General features: G+C 41.6%; 1 protein-coding gene across 2 annotated transcripts in view; it reads left to right on the forward strand.

Annotated features, from left to right (window-relative positions):
* The first annotated feature begins 794 nt into the window (after window positions 1-794).
* GMDS (GDP-mannose 4,6-dehydratase) overlaps window positions 795-21,410 on the forward strand; it is a 348,578-nt gene continuing 327,962 nt past the window's right edge. Inside the window, exons 1-2 of one of the 2 annotated variants that reach the window (XM_042466035.1) lie at window positions 795-1,118; window positions 1,694-1,862. In XM_042466035.1, the coding sequence (XP_042321969.1) occupies window positions 1,698-1,862 (165 nt within the window). In that variant the 5' untranslated portion in view covers window positions 795-1,118; window positions 1,694-1,697. Of the gene's footprint in view, window positions 1,119-1,245; window positions 1,863-21,410 lie in introns of those variants that run through there. The other variant, XM_042466034.1, reaches the window with a different exon arrangement.

A 21,410-nucleotide genomic window follows, 5' to 3' on the forward strand; every position in this document is an offset into this window, starting at 1 on the left:
TTGAGTCCTAATTTTTGGGGGAAAGATATAAGTATAACGCTACTATACTATACTATAAAACTAATATAAATGTAACGCTACTATACTATACCACTACTATAAATGTAACACTACTATACTATACTATAGCACTAATATAACACTACTCTACTATACTACTAATATAAATATATTATTTATTATATTTATTTGTATCCTGCTCTTTTTCCCAGGACTGAGACTCTCTCTCTCTCTCTTTCTATATCTATATATAAAGCACTACTATATTATAACACTAATATATTATATTTTAATTTATAAGTGTTTTTAAAACTGTTTAATTGTATATTTGTGTATTTTATTATTTTGTACTGTTTTTAAATTGTATTGTTTTATGCTTGTTCACCGCCTTGAGTCCCCATATTGGGAGAAAGGCGGGATATAAGAAAATAAAATAATAATAATAATAATAATAATAATAATCTGAAGAAATCTTGCTAAGAAATCTCCTTGAAAGATTCGCGTAAGTCAGAAACTCCTTCCAGGCCAACAACATCCTTCACACACTTTCCCTTTTCATGCATTTCCTCTCTGTGGGTTTATGGCTCAAGATAAAAGAGATCTTTCTCAGCTGTGCTGACCACCTCCGGCCGCTAGAGGCGCCGCACCACACACACACAGCCGGCTTTCCATCTCCTCCCACGACGCATGCGCGCGCTTTCTCCGCCTCGCTTTTCTTCCACATCAATAGGAAACCAGGAACTCCTTCGCTTTCTCAGAGCAGCCGGGAGCGCAGCCTTTGACTACTTCTTCTTCACTCCTTCTCCTCCCCACTTTGCTTCGCCACGTCATCATCCAATCCCCGCCCTCGAGCCTTCTTTTCTACGTCGCCAGGCTTTATCTCTGTGCTGTTAGAGAAAGGGCTTTTGGACTTCAGCTCCCAGAAGCCTCAGCCGTGTTGGCCAATAGGCTGGGATTCTGGGAGATGAAGTCCGTAAAAATATCCCTTTCTAAGAGCACATCGAATCCTTTTCTTCCCGCCCACAAAAAGAAAACACAAAAGTGACAGCTCTTCTGATTGGCTGGGAGAAAGGACAGCCGCTGGTTTTCAAGAAACGGAAACAGAGAGGAGAGAGAGAGTAAGGAAGCATGAGGCCAACCGCCTTCTTCAGTTAAAGTGGAGGGGCGGGCGCGCGCGTTCTGGTACGTCATCCTGAGCGCGAGGCTGAAGGGAGAAAGAGGGCACGCGCGCGCGCTTCGTTTGCAAAGGAAAAGAGTGGCGCAGGTGGCGCGCGCGCGCTCTGCCCTTTTTTTAAAGGGCTGCTGCTGCTGCTGCTGCATTTCCCCCCTTTGCAAGCAAGGAAAGCGCGCATTGTGCAAGTGAACGTGGGAATGCATGCAGACGCGTGTCTGTAGCAGCTCCACACGTTTACAGCTCCCTTTTCTCAAGCCAGACAAAGCACCCCCCATATATATATATATATGGGTAGTGTTATGTCTCCTCTCTTCCCTCTTGCCTTTAGCATCACTGCCACTGCTCTGGCTCCCAAAGTGCCACAGAAAGGACTTTGCCCAAAGGGCTTCCCCTTGCCCTAGAGTCGTTTCCTGGTGGAGCTGTGTTTCCTCCTCCCACACCCCTCTCTCTCAGATACAGACACACACAGAGCCCACAGCAAGCCCTGGTGACGCCCACTGCTGCCTCCCTCCCTCCCAGGTCCATGGCATCTCCTCTTCTTCCTCCTCCTCCTCCTCCTCCTCCTGAGCAGCAGCAGCAGCAGCAGCACTGGCAGCAAGGCAACGGCCCCATCTGTGAGTCTGCAGCAGAGGACTGTGCAGACATGAGCAGCAGGAAGGTGGCCCTCATCACAGGCATCACTGGACAGGTAAGTGAGTGAGTGCAGCCTCACCTGAGCAGCCATTCTCTCTGGTGAAGAAAACACAAGGTTGCCTGAGGAGGGACTGTCCACCAGGAAACACGTGGAGGGCCACTGCAAGGGTCTGTTGTTGTCGTTGTGCCTTTCTGACTCATGATGACCCCCATCATGGGGTTTTCTTGGCACAGTTTTTTGGCATTGCCTTCCCTTGGGGCTGAGAGAGTGTGACTTGCCCAAGGACACTCAGTGGGTTTACATGGCCAAGTGAGTTTCTTTATTATACCAACAGATAAACTGGTGGCATTCAATGACACAGTATAAGGAAAGTGGGAAGGGGATGGTGAAAGCATAGAATCATAGATTGAGAGTTCCTGCATGGCAGGGGGTTGGACTGGATGGACCTTGTGGTCTCTTCCAACTGGCTGTGACATCTGTCATCCAACTGATTGCCAGGGTTGATTCAGCTAAGCTGGCTGGCTAGACAGGTGTCCTTTTCCTCCCTCACCGCTCCATGCGTGTGTCCCTCCCAAAGCTGTGCGTTCAGTGGAAGAGGACAACCATCCCAAATAGAAGGAGTGTTCCATTGTTCGGTCAAGGGTATACAATAGCTGCACTCCCCTGCTAGAACCTCCAAACAAGGTCCATTGCATTCCCCTGAGGCTGAGAGAGTGTGACTTGCCCAAGGACACTTAGTGGGTTTCATGGCCTAATGAGTTTCTTCAGAGGGATTTTCCTATTGCCTTCCCCTGAGGCTGAGAGAGCGTGACTCGCCCAAGGATGCCCGGTGGATTTCCATATTTGAGCAGGAAATGGAGCCCTCGTCTTCAGAGTCACAGTCCAAACACTCAAACTACTATGCCATGACATGGTTCAGAGCTGCAGTTAAACTAGAAAGTCATATGCGGACTAGTATAAGTTCAGAGCCAATCCCTCCACATTTGCAGATTTGATTATTCACGGATTTTATTAATATGTTCTCTCTAGGAATATCTAGGCCTTCCAGTGCAACTCTATGATCAACTTTAACCAAAAGTCGCACTGAAGCACCTAGTGATTCCTAGAGAGAACCCTCCACTAGGCATTTGTAGCTCCTCCAGCACATGTCTGTGGTCAGTGTCTGGCAGATTTTGACCACAGAGTTGCACTGGAGGACCTAGAGATTCCTAGAGAGGTGTTCTCTCAGGTAAAAGCAGTGCTTTTGTTATTTGAGGTTTTTCCACATTCATGGGGGTCCTGTGCCTCTAACCCCAGCAAATGTGGAGGGACGAAGGTAATTGTTGTGTGCCTTCATGTCATTTCCAACTTATGGTGACCCTAAGGTGAACCTATCACAGGGTTTTCTTGGCAAGTTTCTCCAGAGGGGGTTTTGCCATTGCCATCCTCTGAGGCTGAGAGACTGTGACTTGGCCAAGGTCACCCAGGGGATTCTATGACCAAGCGGGGATTTGAACCCTAGCCTCCAGAGTAGTCTAAGGCTCAAACCGCTACACCATGCTATGAAGGTATTTGGAGCCTATTATCTGATTTAATATTTCCAATCTGAGCTCCTATCTGAACCCCAAGTAGGTATCTTTTCCTTAACGTGAGATGACAAATATTGGACCTTGGCTAAGATTCTAGCTCTGCTATATATAAGTACCATATGTACTCAACCTCATGTATAATTCAAGGGCAGCTTTTTGGAGAAAAATTATGGATTTTGATATGACCCGTGGATAAGTCGAGGGTCAAACTTAGTGATATGTAACAAAGGATGTAAAGGCTGAATCAAAGGAAAATGATGTCAAACAACTTACAAAATTCCAGCGAGCATAACTGTTTTTGCTCATCCTAAAGGCTGGATGGAGGGGAGAGTAAAGGAGGTTGGTACTTCTTTTAGGTGCTCTGAAGAGGGATTAAGCTCTCACCTTTCACCAGGGGATGGCTCCTTTTCTAACAAGAGTTAAAATACAGTACTTACATTGACCCATGAATAAGTCGACCCAGTGTTTTGTGGTTAGTTTTTTGACTAAAATTTCTAGACTTATACATGAGTATATACAGTAGCACCTCCTGTCCTGAATCTCCAAATCCTGGTTTACCAAGCAGCAGCCACTGCAAACGACTGGGGTATGTTCTGTCGGTCAGGGCGCATCATACAGATACTTTTACTTCCTGCCACGAGCAATCTGATGCAAAAAAAAAAAAATGTAACACGGAAACTGCTTCTGAAATGTTACACCACAGATAGTCAGAGGGAGGAATGTGGAGACTTTGGTGTTCTGCATCCTAATCGACAGGAGAACAGACTCCTCTGGCTTGCAGCAGCTGCTGCCCAGTAAACGAGGAGTGTGGGATTTTTCAATCACTACCCTATTGAATACATAGGGATCTTGAATGTGACTCGGTTATGAATGCATAATTCTAGGTTATGCATTGATAACTGTGATTGTGAATTCCAGCCCTTGTTAAATACAAAATATTAACTTAATCGGGATAGCCCCTTTCCATAATATTATTCCTAATGTTGAATGTCCAGAAAAGGTCCTCCCCTCCATAATGCATAATATACACACAGCCTGCCCAATAATTCTTATATAGCAGTGCTTTTTCTGTTTAAATATTTTGAGAGAAGCCTGCTATTATATTGCAGCAAAAATAACACACTGTGGCATATTATAGACTAAGGAGTTTTATTTGTTTTACATTTTCATAGACTGCAGGCTACTTCATCAGATGTATAGAGTGCAATCTCAGTTGGGTGTTAATTCTTCCATGTAAGAATGTCTCATGAGGGAAGGTGCCTTTGACTGTTGACTTGGGGCCTGAATCCTGTTGATCGTCTCAACTAGAGAAGGCACATATTGAATCAACAGTTCAGTACGTTTATGGAGATCCTTTTATGCAATGGATCTGCTTTAGTTAGTACTGCAAGTTCATTAGGACACAGTTGCCAAGTCTACAGTGGTGCTCATTTGTTGCTGTTGTGTGCCTTCAAGTCATTCCTGACTTATGGTGACCTTAAGGTCGCAGGGTTTTCTGGACAGAAATTGTTCAGAAGAGGTTTGCCGTTACCTTCCTCAAAGACTGAGGAAGTGATATCAATATATGTTTAAAAGGTGAAAAATAAAACTTGGGCGCGTTACAGACCACTCAGAAGGGACAGTCTTGTGCTGCTGCTGGTTGCTGCATCCGGGAACTGCAGCATCCAAACCACGTGGTTCCCGGACGCAGCAAAGAAGAAGTGCCGAAATGGCGCTTCTTCTTCCGCCCTGGATGAGATGCCGCGAGGCCCTACTCGCACATTCACGGCATCACATCCGGTGCGCGATGTGCGGATGCTATGCATCCAGCACGTAAAGATGGCGGTGCCCGTGTGTATAGGGCGCCGCCATCTTTACGCTCTCGTCACGTGCTAGGGGTGAGGCCGGTGTGGACGCTAGGTCCTCGGCCAACCCCTAGCACGTGACAGGGGCACCGGAAGAGCCCGTCTGTAATGGGCCATAGTGTATATGTTCAAATCTTTTGACTTTACTTGTTGTGTGCATTCAAGTTATCTCTGACTTGTGTTGACCCTAAGGCCACCCTGTCCTGGGGTTTTCTTGGCAAGCTCTCCCTTGCCCTCCTTGGGCTGAGAGATTGTAGCTTGACCAAGATGACCAAGACAACTCCATACCTGAGCGTGCATTCAAACCCTGGTCTCCTGGGTCTTAGTCCAGCACTCCCACCACTATACCGTGCTGGTTGTCTTGACTTTATACTAATTCAAATTGAAGCCCACCATTTATGGCTAAGGTCCATGCCCTGAGACAAATTATGGTCTTTGCAGGGAGAGGTTAAGTTGCAGCCCTGTGAACCTTGTTGCTGTTGGACAATATGGACCTTGCTAACGCTTGTCATTTTCCAATATTTTTAATACTACATTCAATATAACTGATGTCAATAACAAATAATACTGAAGACTTTCCTGCCTTCACTATTGTGGGGAAAAAGCAAATAAAGTCAAATACTGAAAATCATGTTAGCTGGGAGTTATTTCTTAGAGCATGAATGGGAACCATGCAACGGTAGTTGATGCTGGAGTGCAACTCCAAGTCACCCTGACCATTGGTTATGCTGGCTAGGATTTGCAGTATAGCAAAATTGTTTGTGCCCCCCCCCCCCCCTTTGGGGGGGGGGGGCTTGGCATAGGGATAGTGGAGCTTTGGCTGTCCAGATTTTTGGTCTTCAGTTCCTAGATGTCCTACCCAATCCAGCATGGCCAAGGTAAGAGAGTATGGGAACTGCCAAAACATCTGGAAGGCCGAAAGTTTTGCTGAGGGTGAGTTAAAGATTATGAGGGGAAGTTAAGATTAGTTTGCTTAGTGGGTCTACAGTGTGTTCAGTTGTATAGTTCACTCTGCATTGTGAGTCTTCTGCCTGAGATGGACCTGCTTTTGGTGTTATATTAATTAGAAGATGTTACCTTCAGTTAAGATGTGTGGCTGATATTTTGAAACTATCCAGTGAACAGTGGTCCTTCCACAACTAGGGTCAGGGTTGAAGGACCCACATTAATGTGGAAAAACCACAAATAAAAAAATGCTATTCTTTTTTCCTGAGAGAACACCTCTCTAGGATTCTCCAGGTCCTCCAGTGCAACTCTGTGATAAACATCCGCGAGAAGCTGATCATAGAATCCTGCTAGAGGACCTATAAATGCCTCGAGAAGCATTTTCTCTAAGAACTTCTAGGTTCTTCAGCACAACTTTATGGTCCACTTCCAGCAGAATTGCGCTGGAGGACCTAGAGATTCCTAGAGAGAACATATTAATCAAATCCACAAATAATCTATGTTTGTTTTAGTTGTTAGTAGTGTTTTTTAATTTTTGTACGTAATGTTGTGACCTGCCTTGAGTCTCACTGTGGGAGAAAGGCGGGATATAAATTTTGGAAACAAACAAATAAATATCAAATCCACAAGTCAAAGCTGCAAATGTGGAGGGCCAACTGTAACGTCACTAATGTTTAAAGAATATTACTTGTTCAATACTTGTTGTTAACTGCCCTCGAGCCAACCTCAACCTGTGAGTAGGGTTGCCATAAGTCAGGACCTCCAAACCAGGACAAATGTAGGACAACATTTTCAAATGTAGGACACATTTTTTAAAATGGAGGACACATGAAATATCGCGAGCGGCCCCCTGCGCTCCTTCCCGGCCTCTGTGGAGGCCTTGGCCTCCTTAGAGGCCAGGAAGGAGCCCGCGGGGCCACCCGCGATCGCAGGTGACCTCCTCCTCCTTCCTGGCCTCTAAGGAAGCTGCTGCCCTCCTCTTCCTCTGCCTCCTCCGCGCAGCCATGCGCAGTGGAGGAGGAGGAGGGCAGCGAGGCCCCACGGGTTGCAGTGCAATCCAGCTGCAACTGGGGTTGTCCTGGGTTTTGGCGGCACCCAGGACGGGAGGGGCCCGGTGCTGCCAAAACCAGGACAATCCCGGTTGCAGCCGGGTTATGGTAACCCTACCTGTGAGTGAGACAGCTTCAAGATCTCAAATCCTCTACTGCTCTTCTCAGGCCTATGGCTTCTCTGATTAAGTCTAACCATCTATCATGTGGTCTTCCTCTCTTTCTACTGCCCTCTACCTTTCCTACCATTGTTGTCTTTTCTAATGAATCATGCCTTCTCATGATGTGGCCAAAGTTTGACAGCCTCAATTTAGTCATCATGGCTTCCAAATATAGCTCAGGCTTGATCTGTTCTAGGAACCATTAGTCTTTTTGTCTGTCCATGGTATCCTTAGCACTCTTCTCTAGTACCACATCTCAAATGAGATGATTTACATATACAAATTCAGTTCCTTTAAAATTTGCTCCTTTGTTGACATAATGGTTTTACAGTGAATGGGCTATTTCACCATTCATGGCAATCTCAAGGTTTACAGCTCTTGATAATATGCTATCACCAGCTGTTGTTTGAATTAGGCCGGATATGTGCCGGATGCTCAACAGCAGAAAGTGATTTTCTGGATTGTGAAAAGGATTGTAGATTTGTGAAGGCAGAAGTGTCTGTATTTAGGAATGCATATACTCAGAAATAATTTTTGTATCTAAGCCCCTTGCAGTTACAAAATACAAAGTATAACTCTGCTGAACAATGCTCACTTGTCAGAATTTCCAGTTGTCCTCATTACAGAGAGGTCAACATGCTGAAATGTTGAGCCTCTGCTATCCATATATTCCTCTTTTTTTCCCATGGTCTCAGCTCACATGGAGAGCTTCCTTTATCTTCTCCCTGTTTCAGAATGTTGGCCTTGGTGCACCAATGGCATTTGGCCACTTTGATTGAGGGGCAAGGCTAGTGAACCTCCTGCTCCTGTATGTGACGAGAACGCTTGCATAGGACTCTGGTGTTATTGCATTTCAAATGAAGATAATATAGAAGAACTGAGGTTGCAAGTTAAAAAGTAGTGAGTGGATTTCTTCCACTGATTATACAAAATCCATATAAGGTACTGTTACACATTGCAAGCACCTTTTGGGCACACAGTTTGTGACACTAGAGAGTAGTAAGGTGTCAGCTGAGGCTTCGAGTATACATCTAGTATATATCTATGGCTAGATAGGAATTATAAACCATGGCAAGCAGGAGCACAAAATGGGAAGTGATACTCCAGATTGTTCAAATCAGAGTAGAAATGGGAAGAATATTTTATCTTTCAAAATGAATGAACTGCTTTGTGAAAAATGATGGGGAATGGCTGAGTCTGACAAATGTTGGCATTGCTGTCCAGGATGTTTGTGCTTCTTTCAGTCTCTGGAGTTGTGAGGTGAATTTGTGTTTCTGGAATTGACTGTTGACACAGATTTGATTGATCCTGTATAGTCCATGTTATATGATTCATGCCATATTTAAACACACTATGAGGATAAACAGATGTCAGAAAGGTTAGTTTCCACGTTCAACAGGTGTGGCCAAATGATTACTCCTACCATACCAGAAAGTTAATTAAGGTTTTAATTGATGGCCTTAAAAATAAGCTATTTTGAGACTCTTTCGAAAATGTTTGACATCTAACAAAAAATCTTTGAGATGTTTGGATCACAGTCTTATGCAGAGTTATGTAGAAGTTCCATTGAGTTCATTGGTTGACAAAACAATATTGTGTAGCGTCAGTTTACTAAAAGAACCTCAGGTGAACTAATTTCATTAGTGGTGTGGTGTTCTCTTGTGTTTGCCTTTATTTTACTATTTGTAGAGTCAGCATGGTGTAGTGGTTTGAGCACCGGAGTATGACTCTTGAGACCAGGGTGTGAATCCCTGCTTAGCCTTGGAAGCCCACTGGGTGACCTTGGGCAAGTCACATTCTCTCAGTTTCAGAGGAAGGAAAAGAAACTGCCCCTCTGAACCTTGCCAAGAAAAAGCTTATGATAGGGTCGCCATAAGTCGGAAATAATGTAAAGGCACACAATGACAGTGACAACAAGTTTAGTAGTTATTGTTACTGCTAACAATAATCCTTGACATGTTCAGTCTCTATGTGAAGTCAGTGGCTGCATAGGGATGGATCTTTTTATGCGCGATAAGGAAAGACTGGGTGAAGTAAGAAGTTGTGACTACTGCAGCTTTATCTGAAATATCGCTGTTTACTGACATTTGTGTGTGTGTGGGGGGGTATAAACAAAAATGTTATTAAAAAACAAATTTCTTGTATAATAGTTCACTACCAAGTCATGCTGCTGCTGGACCAAAACTCCAAAGATAATAAGTAGTGATAAGTATTTTACTACAGTACCTGTAAGTAGTCATAGTAGTAGTAATATGAACTTTACACCAATTCCTTTGTCCAACAAACTGCTGTATCTATAAAACATGCCAGGTCAGCACTGTTATCCTGCTTCAAATCTTAGATGTCCACACTTGCTTCATCCACTGGTCTGGCTATAAGGAAGCTAGAGATTCATTCTTGTATTATTTAGACCTATGTGTGTACTCCTGCTTTGTTTGATCAACACACCTGTGTAAAATTATCTTTCTGGGACAACAAATTGTGTTATGCTGTACAAACGTTTCTGAAAGTCATGCTTTAAAATGGGGCAAAAAGTGATTCTTTCATGAAGATCAGATTGACTTTATTGAGAAATCATGACATTTGCTCCTATTTGTCACCCCCATTTCTTCTTGTAAACTTTAGTGTGATTGACTTCAACCATTTTACAGTATTTGAATGATAAACCTTATACACCTGAAGACGGGAGGAAACAATGTTCCAGTATTGAGTGTTTGTTCTTGAGGACTAGTAGTCTGGATAGAATGGGGATTTCCTTGGTGTATTGCCCTTCTTATACACACATTTTTTTTTATACACTGATTCAAGAATCCACGGTTTGAAAATGTTCCAAAAAAAGTATAAATTTCAAATATCAAACCTTGATTTTCCATTTTTTATAAGGGACACAATTTTGCTATGTCATTATATTTAATGGGACTTGAGCATACACAGATTTTGTTATACACGGGGGATCTTGGAACCAAACCCCAGTGTATAACCAGGGTCCACTGTACTGAATAGTTTCCATACCAGAGCAAGCTGGTATTCTGGAGCATGGTGTCAGTGGTACAAACTGGTATCTCTGGGTGACGTTAGTGTCAATAAAGAAGTCACCCTATTGGGAGAGATTCAAGACATCATGGCCTCCATGTTAACTGTGGGGCAGTCCCCAGTCATATTGGGCCCCACTCAATTATTATGATTAATAATAATAATAATAATAATAGGATTTATTTATATGCCGCCCAATCACTGGGAATCTGGGCAGCTTACAACAGAGGGGATAATAGACGGTTCCCTGCCCTCAGGCTTACAATTTAAAGATACGACACAAAAGGAGAAGGGGATGGTTAGGGGGGAGGGGATCAGGTCCAGCATTCTTCTCTCCCTCTGAGGCCTGGACCAAGGCAGATGGACTGGAGGGAGGGCTCTTCTTCTTCAGGCTAGCCCTGGTGGAGCTGGGCCAGCCTATTCTCTCCCTCATAGGCCGAAGGATGAAATTAGAAAATTAGAAAAACATGCTATTAGTTTAGATTTATTGGAAATCCAAACTGTTGCAGTTATGGTGTTCGTATTAGAATGGTCTGCCCACAGAACAAGATGGTTCCAAGTGAAAGGTCTATTACATTAGAATGTGTGAAAGTTGAAGAAGCAGTTGTGTGTCATACATTTACTGGACATTTTGTGAATTACAGTAAGTTCTTCTTGTTTAACTGTTGTTTGCTGGTAGGAGACGTGTTTTTCAAAAAAGAGGAGGCTAGAGGGAAACAGAGAAGGGCCATTACCTTTTATGAGACGTTCTTGTCCTGCTGCCATTATAGTAATTTTCAATGGGCTTTCTTAGGGTGCAAATACACAGGAAGGATACAGCGGGACAGCCCCGTCATATTCTGCCCATGGATTCAGCTCGTTCCAGTTCCCGGCACTTACCTGGGCCAGCACAGCTGTGACAAGTGTTCAGATGTTGTACTGTGACTCTGCTGCCACCAACACCTTGCATGTCACCACTTCTGCTGCTTTTCGTAAAGACATCTGTTGTGGCCTGTAAGGATGGAGACGGGACACCTAGCCTCACCCACATGGCAAGGTCTCCCCTTCTGACATCACAAGCTGCAACTGGGTCTTGTGTGGAGAGTGGCTGCATGTAAGGTGGGACACAGCTGACTGGGAAACTCCACTGCAAACAACTGGTTAGTTTAACCCTGTCTAAGAAACAATTGGGCCAGGGTTGGGCCGGATCTGCCAAAATTGCATCCAGTCTACCTCTTCTTGGCCTGGGGTGGACAATGCCAGGCCGGGGGCAGGGGGGTGGCCTTTGTAGCCCATGTGTACAGCCCCTTGGTTGCCAATCCAAGGATATGAATTCCTTGCCAAAAAAGGCAAGATTGTGTTATCCTGCTGGCAAGTTGCTGCCTTTTTCAGGCCTTTCACTTTTTTGTGTTGGGGTTTCAAGCTTATTCCTAATTGGCTTTCAAAGTAAAAAAACAAAACCTGTATTTGTTGAAAAAATACAACTGAATATTGGCCCTGGACAGACGGGCCCTTTGTGGCATCATGGCAATGTACTAGGGTTGCCTCAGGGCAGCACATGCACATGCCCTGCAACCCTAGCACGTGATGAAGACATCACAACTGAGCAGCACCATCTGCATGATGCGCACAGCTATGACGTCGCAGCAGCACAGCGTCCAAACAGCCCTGTGCAGCTGCAATGCCATCGCACCGTCTCTGGTAGTTTGCGGCATAGCAACTGCACTGCAAAAAGGAGCCACTTTTGGGCACTTTTTTCTTGCTGTGCAGCAGCGTCACACAATTTAGTTGCTGTGGCACTGCTGCAGAGCAAGGAGAGGTGCCTCCCCATTGCCTCTTTTTGGTGCTCTGTACCGCGCCATAGTCTACATGTGTAAACATAATTTCCAATGTGTAAAGTGGCCACTTGTAACCTTTTGTTATGTGTCCTCAAGTTGACCTTGACTCATGGCAACCTGTGGATGAGACACCTCCAAGAACCCTTGTCTTCCACTTTTTTCTTACTTCCTGCAAACCTGTGCTTGTGCCCTCCCTGAGTCCATCCATCTAGCATGCAGTCTTCCCCTCCTTCTTCTACCATCTACTGTACCTTTCCTAGTATTATTGTCTTTTCCAGTGATATATGGTTTCTCATTATATGGCCAAAGTATGTCAGCCTCAATTTAATCATTTTGGCCTCTAAGGGAATCTGTGGCTTTAACTGTTCCCAGACTCATTGTTTTTCCTTTTGGCTATCCATGGTATCTAAGCAGTCTTCTCCAGCACTACATTTCAAATGAGTTGATTTTCCTTCTGTCTGCTTCCTTTACTGTTCAGCTTTCACATCCATATATGATGATGGGAAATACTGTGGCTTAGGCGATTCTAACTTGGCTCAGTTTTTCTAGTTCTTTCATAATTGCCTTTCCCATTCCTAATGTTCTTATTTCTTGTAGCCTAGTAAAATAGTAATATGAACTATTTATTGATTTTCAGGGTGGCATTACTGGTTCTCTAGATTGTGCAGTCTTGAGTGCTGCTGATAACTTGTCATGACGTTCTTGACCATTCTTAGAGTTGACAAACCAGTTTGGTTAAGGAAGTTTGTACAGGTTAAGTCACCCTTACCCGAAATGCTTGAAACCAGAAGTATTTTGAATTTCAGAGTTTTTTGGATTTTGAAATATTTGCATATACATAATGAGATATCAGAGGTGGGACCCAATTCTAAACATGAAATTCATTTATGTTTCATATATGCTTATGAACATTAAATTTTATACACAATATTTTAAATAATTTTGTGCAGATTGAACCATCAGAAAGCAAGTGTCACTATCTCAGCCACCCATGTGGACAAGTTTAGATTTTGGAATAATTTGGATTTCAGAATTCTGAATAAGGATGACTCAACCTGTAAAATTAAGCTTGTATTATAATTCAAATTTCCTAGGACTTATATGTGACTTCATTCCCCTTGAAAGCTACATGTTACTGATCTTTGAAGAAAAGTATGCTAAAAGTGCTGATAGAAAACTGGATTAAATGGTGTGGGGAAAAGAGCATTTTGGAAGAAATAATAGAAGATACTGAAAAAAGGATTAACTACACACACACACACACACACACACACACACACACACACACATATATAAAGGAAATGAATCTGGGACCTATTCACACTACAGAATTATAGCAATATTATTCCACTTTAATTGCCGTGGCTATATTCTTTGGTACCCTGGGATTTGTAGTTCGGCGAGACACTAGAGCTCTCTGGCAGAGAATTCTTATTTCTCTCCCTAAACTGCCAGTCTCAGGATTCCATAGGACATAATCATGCCAATTAAAGTGGAATGAGTAGTATGTAATTGTGTAATATGGATGGGCTCCAGTTTATCACAGTTCTGCTGATATGTACAAGCATGTATGCCCACAGTCAGTCACCAATATTGCCACAAGATGATTTGATTTATGGATGTGGCAAATCACTGGACCTAAAGAGGATCTCTGTTGCTTTGGTGTATAGTTCTACAAGTTGGGGATTGCAGAGAAACTTTTGGTAAATATGTAACATTTTAGAACCCCCTTGCTTTTGATTGTCTCCCACCAAATCAAAACATCTTTAAAATCTTCAGTAACCTGAAATGTTTCATATTGTGGAAACATAGTAAGAATTCTAGCTTTAAGGTTAAATTAGTGTGTCTTGATAAGGTGAATATTTGGGCCATGACAGATACAGAAACTTATAAGATTTTAGAAGTAGAGCTGACATTGTTCATCCAACTGTAATTTTATTGTGGGATAAATAAGAGTGGTAGGAAAATGACAATTAAATGCCCTTCTTTTTCTCACCCCAGGACTCCAGTTACTAGAAAGATGGCTATTGCATGCTATATTTATTTATTTTGTTTATTTTATGTTTTTATATATTTCTACATGCATCTTATTCTAAGCTGAAATTCACTCAGGTATATTTACAAAATTATGAACATAAGGTTACAGAAATAAAGTCAGTGGTGTCACTAGCATTGGTGTCACATCCCATAGACCACCTCCCATACCATACCATATAGAATCCATAGTAATGTTTTTTGTACTAATGTTACTCATTAATCATAATTCCCATATACTGGGGAATGTAATGACAATAGTTGTGACATAAACAACTTGCAAAATTAAAACTATACCTTTAAATTACAGTATCATGCACACAGCCATTTTTAATTTTTTAAAGGAAAAATACCTATTTAAAAAAAAACCCCGAGACCTCTCCTTTCTGTTCCCACTGAGTCTCACCCCAGCCACTTCATTTAAAAGGATGCCGGTGAATGTCATAGGCCATTTCTACCAAAAGAGAGATGTTTAGGAGCAGTGGTGTCACCTCCCCCCATTTAGGGTATCACCTAGTGACACCCCCGTGTGACACTCTTGGATAAAGTACCAGTGATGTAAATACTTATCAATCCTTTTTTCATTGATAAACATGTGAGTAGGAACTGGGCACATTAAAAAAAACCACTTTTTAAGGTTCATTAACTTATGTTAAGTTGCTTAACAGACTGGGCCCCAATTGAGACCCTCTAGCAAATCCATTAGCAGATCTTAAATGTAACAGCCATTACTTGCTGTAGCTCCTCAGCAACTGGTGTTCAGTGTCTCATCCTGGAGATAGCATTGTGGCTAGTAGACTGCATGGTCCTCTGTGAACTTGTATAGTATGCTTCAAAGCTAGATTATCTAATGGCCACCTCTACAGTCTCTAACAAAGAATTCCTTGAATTTCTGAGTGTTGCAGAAATGTATTTTATTTTGTCTGGGTAGCTTCCAATTTCATTGGATGACTCTAATGGGCCTGAACAGGCAGGCCAAAATAAAGCTGCTTCGGATCACTTTGGAGGTATGCAGTTTAAATGACACATGCATCTTAAGAGGCCAGAAGCTGCGCCAAAGCTGCGTTCTAGTTCTTAGGACTGGAGCGTGGCTTTGGCATGGCTTCTGGCCTCTTAGGATGCATGTGTCATTTAAACAGCACACTTTCAAAGTGACCCGAAGCAGCTTTATTTTGGTCTGTCTGTTCAGGCCCTAATGTTTCATACCGTATGAGGAGATTTTGCCCCAAAACTCTGTATGTTTTTATAAACTTTTGGCATGTCTTTCCTTCTGAAAGAAAGAAAGAAAGAAGAAAGGAAGGAAAGAAAGAAAGAAAGAAAGAAAATAAATTTATATTAATGCTTCTCCCCACCTCCATATGGAAGGTTTCCTAGTTCCAAGTATGGCTACACCGTAGATTTGTATAAAAATGTTTTACTGTAGAAATCATGCTGATTCTTCCTCGGCAAGACTTGTTCTTTAAAATACTTGTTTATTTTACCTCTAATATTGTTTTTCCTCCCCAGCCCCCACCCCCTTGGCTGCCTCCTTGTGGCTTGGAGGTGACCATAAGTTATTGAAGGTTCTACCAAACTGGTAAGGCTTTGAGTGCTGTCCAGGTGGGAAACTGAATCTGTACTGTCCAACAACCAGTCTAGCTAAGTACAGTCAGACCTCCATATCCACCGGGGATCCTCCCTGGACACCCTCGCAGATACAAAAACTGTGGGACCTCAAGTCCATTCTCTCTAATGGTGGTGTGACGTGTGTGCTCCTGCTAGTACAGTTCCATACATGTGCACTCCTGCTAGTGCAGCTGTGTACACGTGCCACCATGGGAACAATGGGGCTTGCCATCTGTGGATGCTCAGATCCACAGATGGCAAGCCTACAGATATGGAGGTCCAACTGTATAAAGAGCATTATTAGAAGACATCAACAGGTGATGTATTCCTTGATAAAGTTAGGATGTACTGATACTACTTTAACTGCCATGAGCCTATCTTATAGAATCCTGGGGTTTCTAGTTTCGTGAGGCACCAGCACTCTTTGGCAGAAAAAGCTGAAGATCTTGTAAAATTACAAATCCCAGGATTCAGTAGGATGGAGCTTAAAGTCATGTCAAACTGCATTATTTCTACAGTATAGATATAATCATTGTCATGATCTGCATTAGGGAGGAATTACTCACATTGATGGATGTTATTCATGGATCTTCAAGACCTTCAAACCAATAATGCTTTTCCTACAAATTTACCTGGAACTAATATTAAGCTGTCTGACCTGTAATTTCACAGTTCCCTTTAAAAAAACAAATCCCAAACTGAATCCTTTGGCTGTTTTCTCAGATTTATGGTATGAAACTTTAATGTCAGGGAACAGTTGCAGCTGTGATATCTGTATCTTGTGCCTGGTGATTTTTAATTTGTAAGCTCTACAACAGGTCCAAGTCTCTGTTCTTGGGACCCACTTTTAATTTTGGAAAAAACAGGGTTTTTAAATGTTAAAAATGCAGGGAGTGGCTGTAACCTATTTAAAAGGTGACTCACAACTCCTGGACACTTTCAGGCAATTCAACCTTTTTACAAAAAGGAAATCAGCAAAAAGTGTTGTCTGGGGAAGATTGGGATGTCCAGGCCCTGTAAAAACAGCCTTGAGTATCTGATGTGTATTTTCTGCAGTGAAAACAGATGCAAAAGATTAATTTAGTTTCTCTGTGATTGCCTCACTTCCTATTTAATGGCCAAACAACATCCATAGCCAGTTTATTTTGATCTTAATGTTTTAGCAAAATTATAAAATTCTTTGGTTGCCTTATCAACTTACATTTGTTTTGACAGAGTTTGTGCCCCTTTTTATTATCTCTGTATTTTGAAGAAAGATTTTTTTCCTCTAGCAAGATTCTTGACTTGGCTCAATAATCATATTGGCATACACATGGGCTAGCTGGCCCACTTTCTAAATTGTAATAGCATTTTCCTGAGATTTTGTTATCTTGAGTCTAAATCAGGTCAAGGAAGTGTGGCCCTCACAATATTGCTGGACTATAACTCCCATGTTTCCTTATCATGGCATTGCTGTTTGGGGTGATGGAAGGTGCAGTGCTACAACATAGAAACATAGACTTGTATTTCCAATAAACATAACTTTCTTAAGCTCTGGTCAGGTGAGCAACAAATTCTCCACACATATTTTAAATTGTTTCTGAGTGTTTTAGAAAGATTAAAAAATGCTTTGAGACCTCTTGGGCCCAAAGCTGATGGGCCAAAAGGTGTGGCTTCCAACCACTTTGGGGGCACGGTGTGCAGATGACACATTTCCCCAGATTGGCCTGAAGCCGCTGGCAAAAGGAGCGGTCAAAAACTGCTCCTTGCTGGCAGCCCATTTGGGACGATTTAGGTCACTGTGGTCCCAGGCTGATCTGGTACCAACTGGGACCGGAGGGGCCAGAGGTTGCTCCAAGCCATCAGTATTCTTCGCCCTTTGATTTACTATGAAAAAATTATCTTATTTTGGAAAAGTTTCTTATTTGGGTTTTTAAAAAGCTGTTTCCTGTTTATTTTGACATTGTATGGCCTTCACGTTGTTGCCAGATGTATAGTTGGCCCTTGGTATACACGGTGGATCCGTGCAGTCACCAGCCCCTCTGCCTGCAGCCTTTTCTCCTCCTGCAGCAACATTTGAGCTGAGTGAGATAAGAAAGGTAGCGACACCTGAAGTCCCATTGTCCCTAATGGCAGGGTGGCTGCGTGTATGCGCTACCATTGATGACAACGCGGGCTTGCCATCTGCGGATACTTGAATCGGTGGATGGCAACTCCACGGATACTGAGGGCCGACTGTATATTATCCTAGCCAGGCTTGTTGTTGTTCTTGGTGGTGGTTTGTGATAAATATGTATTTACTTTGAATCTTTAGAGAAACATGATTCCAACCACACGTGTGTGTGTGTGTGTGTGTGTGTGTGTGTGTGTGTGTGTCTATCGATCTGTCTATCTATTCCGGCATATGTTTAGCAATGAACCTCTGTAGGACTTTGACTCTGGATACCAGAGTTTGAGTCATGGAAACCCAGTGGCCAATTTGCATTCTCTTTGCCTCAATAGAAGACAAAGACACCCCTACCCCCCGCGCAGTACAAATCTTGCAGGGAAAACTCTGTCATAGGTTTGGCATAGGGTCACCATGATATGGGAAAAACTTACGAAGGCACACAACAATTATATTTCACAGACATCTCTGTAATTGAGTCACTAAATTTCCGATGTCTGTTTGCTGTGTTTATTTTTATAGGTTATATTTTTGCATTTTTAATTAATGCAGAGATATCTATATACTTGGCCAAAAAACAAAGAACAAATTCCTATCTGAAAGTGCTCACAGGGTAAAAGTAAAAGTTAAGCAACATAGAAAGGCAATTGTGGTGCTATGGATCAACAGAACCAGCATGGCATAGTGTTTAGAGCATTGGACAGTGATTCTGGAGGCAAGAGTTCAAATCCCAGCTCTGCTATGGAACTCTTGGGTGACCTTGGACAAGTCACACGCTCTCAGCCTCAGAATAGGATCTCTTAGGGTTACCATAAGTCAGAAATGACTTGAAGGCACACAACTTCATCATCATCAACAATAATGATGGATCAACAGGGGAAGGATGTATGATTACTTCAATTATGTGTACTTTGGCATAGACTAAAATATAGTCTAATTTATAGTCTGGGAGATAATTGAAGAGGTGAATTTTGAGAAGGGACTTGGATGAAATAAGGGGATATATAGCCATAAAACTGCATAATAAGCCATGTAAAAGTGACTCCTTTTTTTCTACAGAACAGTCCTTGTGACTTTTAATGATTGTTGCACACCATTTGTTTTCGAATGAGAAATTACATCAAATTATTAATCAGGATTAGTCTCTTATGTAAATAAGAATGATTGCCTGTTTGAGATGGAGGAAATGATAGAAGGATTTAATGTGTTTCTGAAATCACTACCTATTCTGACATTTGTGCCACAATTGTACTCTAGCCGGAAACCAGAGCTTTTATGCCTGACTTCCTGTAATTGAGTTACTCTAGACAAATTTCCACTCGGCATTGTACAATACATATAGTGTTGAACTTTTGTGTGTATTTTGAGACTTACTTTCTTTGATTTCCTCATTCCTCAAGTGCATTCTGTATGTACTGAGAATGTCTGCCATCAAACAAGTTGTGAGTTCAGTGCTCTGTATGGCATCTTTCAACAAAGGAACACTTTTTGAAAGTATGTTTTGTGTATGTAGAATAATAATGAAACTCTATTTTGCCAGATAATTAATTTTATATTTGAAGGAGTAAAATATAATAAGGATAGCTTACCAGAGTTTGTAGTCATGGATATGACTCATTAGAGTTGAAGAAATTTCTTCTTGATTCTTACTTATTTCAAATATTTCTGTCCCACACCATATCGTAAATTCTCTGGGCAGCTAACAGGAAAATCTCTTTGAAAAGTAGTGTCCACAGCTTTCATGGATATAGTCTTATTGTTTTTCTGGCTTTGAGGTATATGCTGACTACAAGCTCTGATAATGAAAGTATTCCAATATTATTCATGTTTATTCGGAGATAGCAAATGTGTATTGCAAAGGATCTGTCTTCTAGCTTTTAACCGAAAACAATGTCATAATGAGATTTCTATTGCATTGATTATGTTAGATGTTTGAATTCCATATTTTGAGAAACAAGTGTTGTTTTTTTAAAGTTTACAGTACTTGTTTTGTCTGCCATCTCCCTTTACTAACATGCCTTCTGCTTGGGAAAAAAAGTTTCTGTCTAATCCAGAAGGGTGTTGAGTATTACTTATAGAAAGCTACGTGGATTATAAGAAAAGAGGGTGTGTAGATCATCTGTCTTTTAGCGTGACAGTCCTGAAATCCCACTAACCCTTACCTGGCTGGCTGTAAATAAAAGGATTAAGCAGCAGCAACTACTTCTTAATGCAGTCTTGAAAGTTTCTTGGTCTGTGTTTGATCATGGGTGTTAAAAGTTTTCCAGATTAGTTTTCTGAAATGTTTTCCAGAAGGTGAGAAGCAAATGGTTTATAGTGTAAGTAGTACTGATATAGTCTTTGAAGAACCTGCGTGCTGTCAAATAAAATGTTTCATCCTTTTCTGGAGTGACTGCTAGACTGGTAACTCCCAATGTTTGGGAGTAAGAAAATTATTATTGATTTTATATGTCATTATCTCTTAGTACATCTTTTATTGGGGATAACTGATATTATCTAAAGGTCAAAAATGCAAATTGCTTTGTAATGGGAAGCAGTGTAACTCCAAGGCTTGAAATTTATGAAACGGATGAGAAGTAAATGCCTTGTGCCATCTTTAATACTTTTGGTTTTAAAATATAAACAAACAATTTGAATAAGTTTAGATAAAATTTCTTCAGGCTCCTGGAAGCTGTGGGGAGGGAATATTCTTCTCCATGCCTAATTTTCAGAACACCATTCAAACTATCTTCAGCTGAGAAAGAAAACACTACTCTCCTCAATTAAGATAAGCATCATATATTTGGATGTAGTTTATTCCAGTGGAAGTTTGTCTACCATTTTATTTGTTGCATCAAAAGAAATTAAATCCGTATCTTCAAACAGCCCTTTCCATTGCAAGTATCATTAACTCAGCTATTGCATTTTCTTCCAGATTTTGGCATTGAGAATAAGCCTTATTGATGCTTCTTTCTCAGTCTGTTAACCAGAAAGCCTTCAAATGCATATTTGTGAATAGCAAATATTACAGATTTCAGTTTTTGTATGAAATAAGTCATGAAATTATGTTACTTTAGATATGAAGAAAAATAGTTACAATACATGCTCAAAATGTTAGTGGGGTGTGTAAAACAAATGTGTTCTTTCTGTGCTAAGTAAATCTAATTCAGATTTATGTAGAAATTGGAAAGAAATGTTATTTAAATTGAATGTCTAGACAGTAGAGATCCACTTCCTCTTAGGGAGCTGATTTCTTTACTAATGTGGTGGAATTACTCAGGTGTACCAAACAGAAATCTTCTAGAGTTACTTCAACAGAGTTTTCTGGAGTGCTAAATAGCCTAGATGGTTTAAAATATACTATTTAAAATCTCCAGTGTTGTTTAAAGTACATTGTGAGTGAAAAGTAGTTCTCTCGCTG

This window comes from Sceloporus undulatus, chromosome 4, assembly GCF_019175285.1.
Source record: "Sceloporus undulatus isolate JIND9_A2432 ecotype Alabama chromosome 4, SceUnd_v1.1, whole genome shotgun sequence".
NCBI classification, from domain to species: Eukaryota; Metazoa; Chordata; class Lepidosauria; order Squamata; family Phrynosomatidae; genus Sceloporus; species Sceloporus undulatus.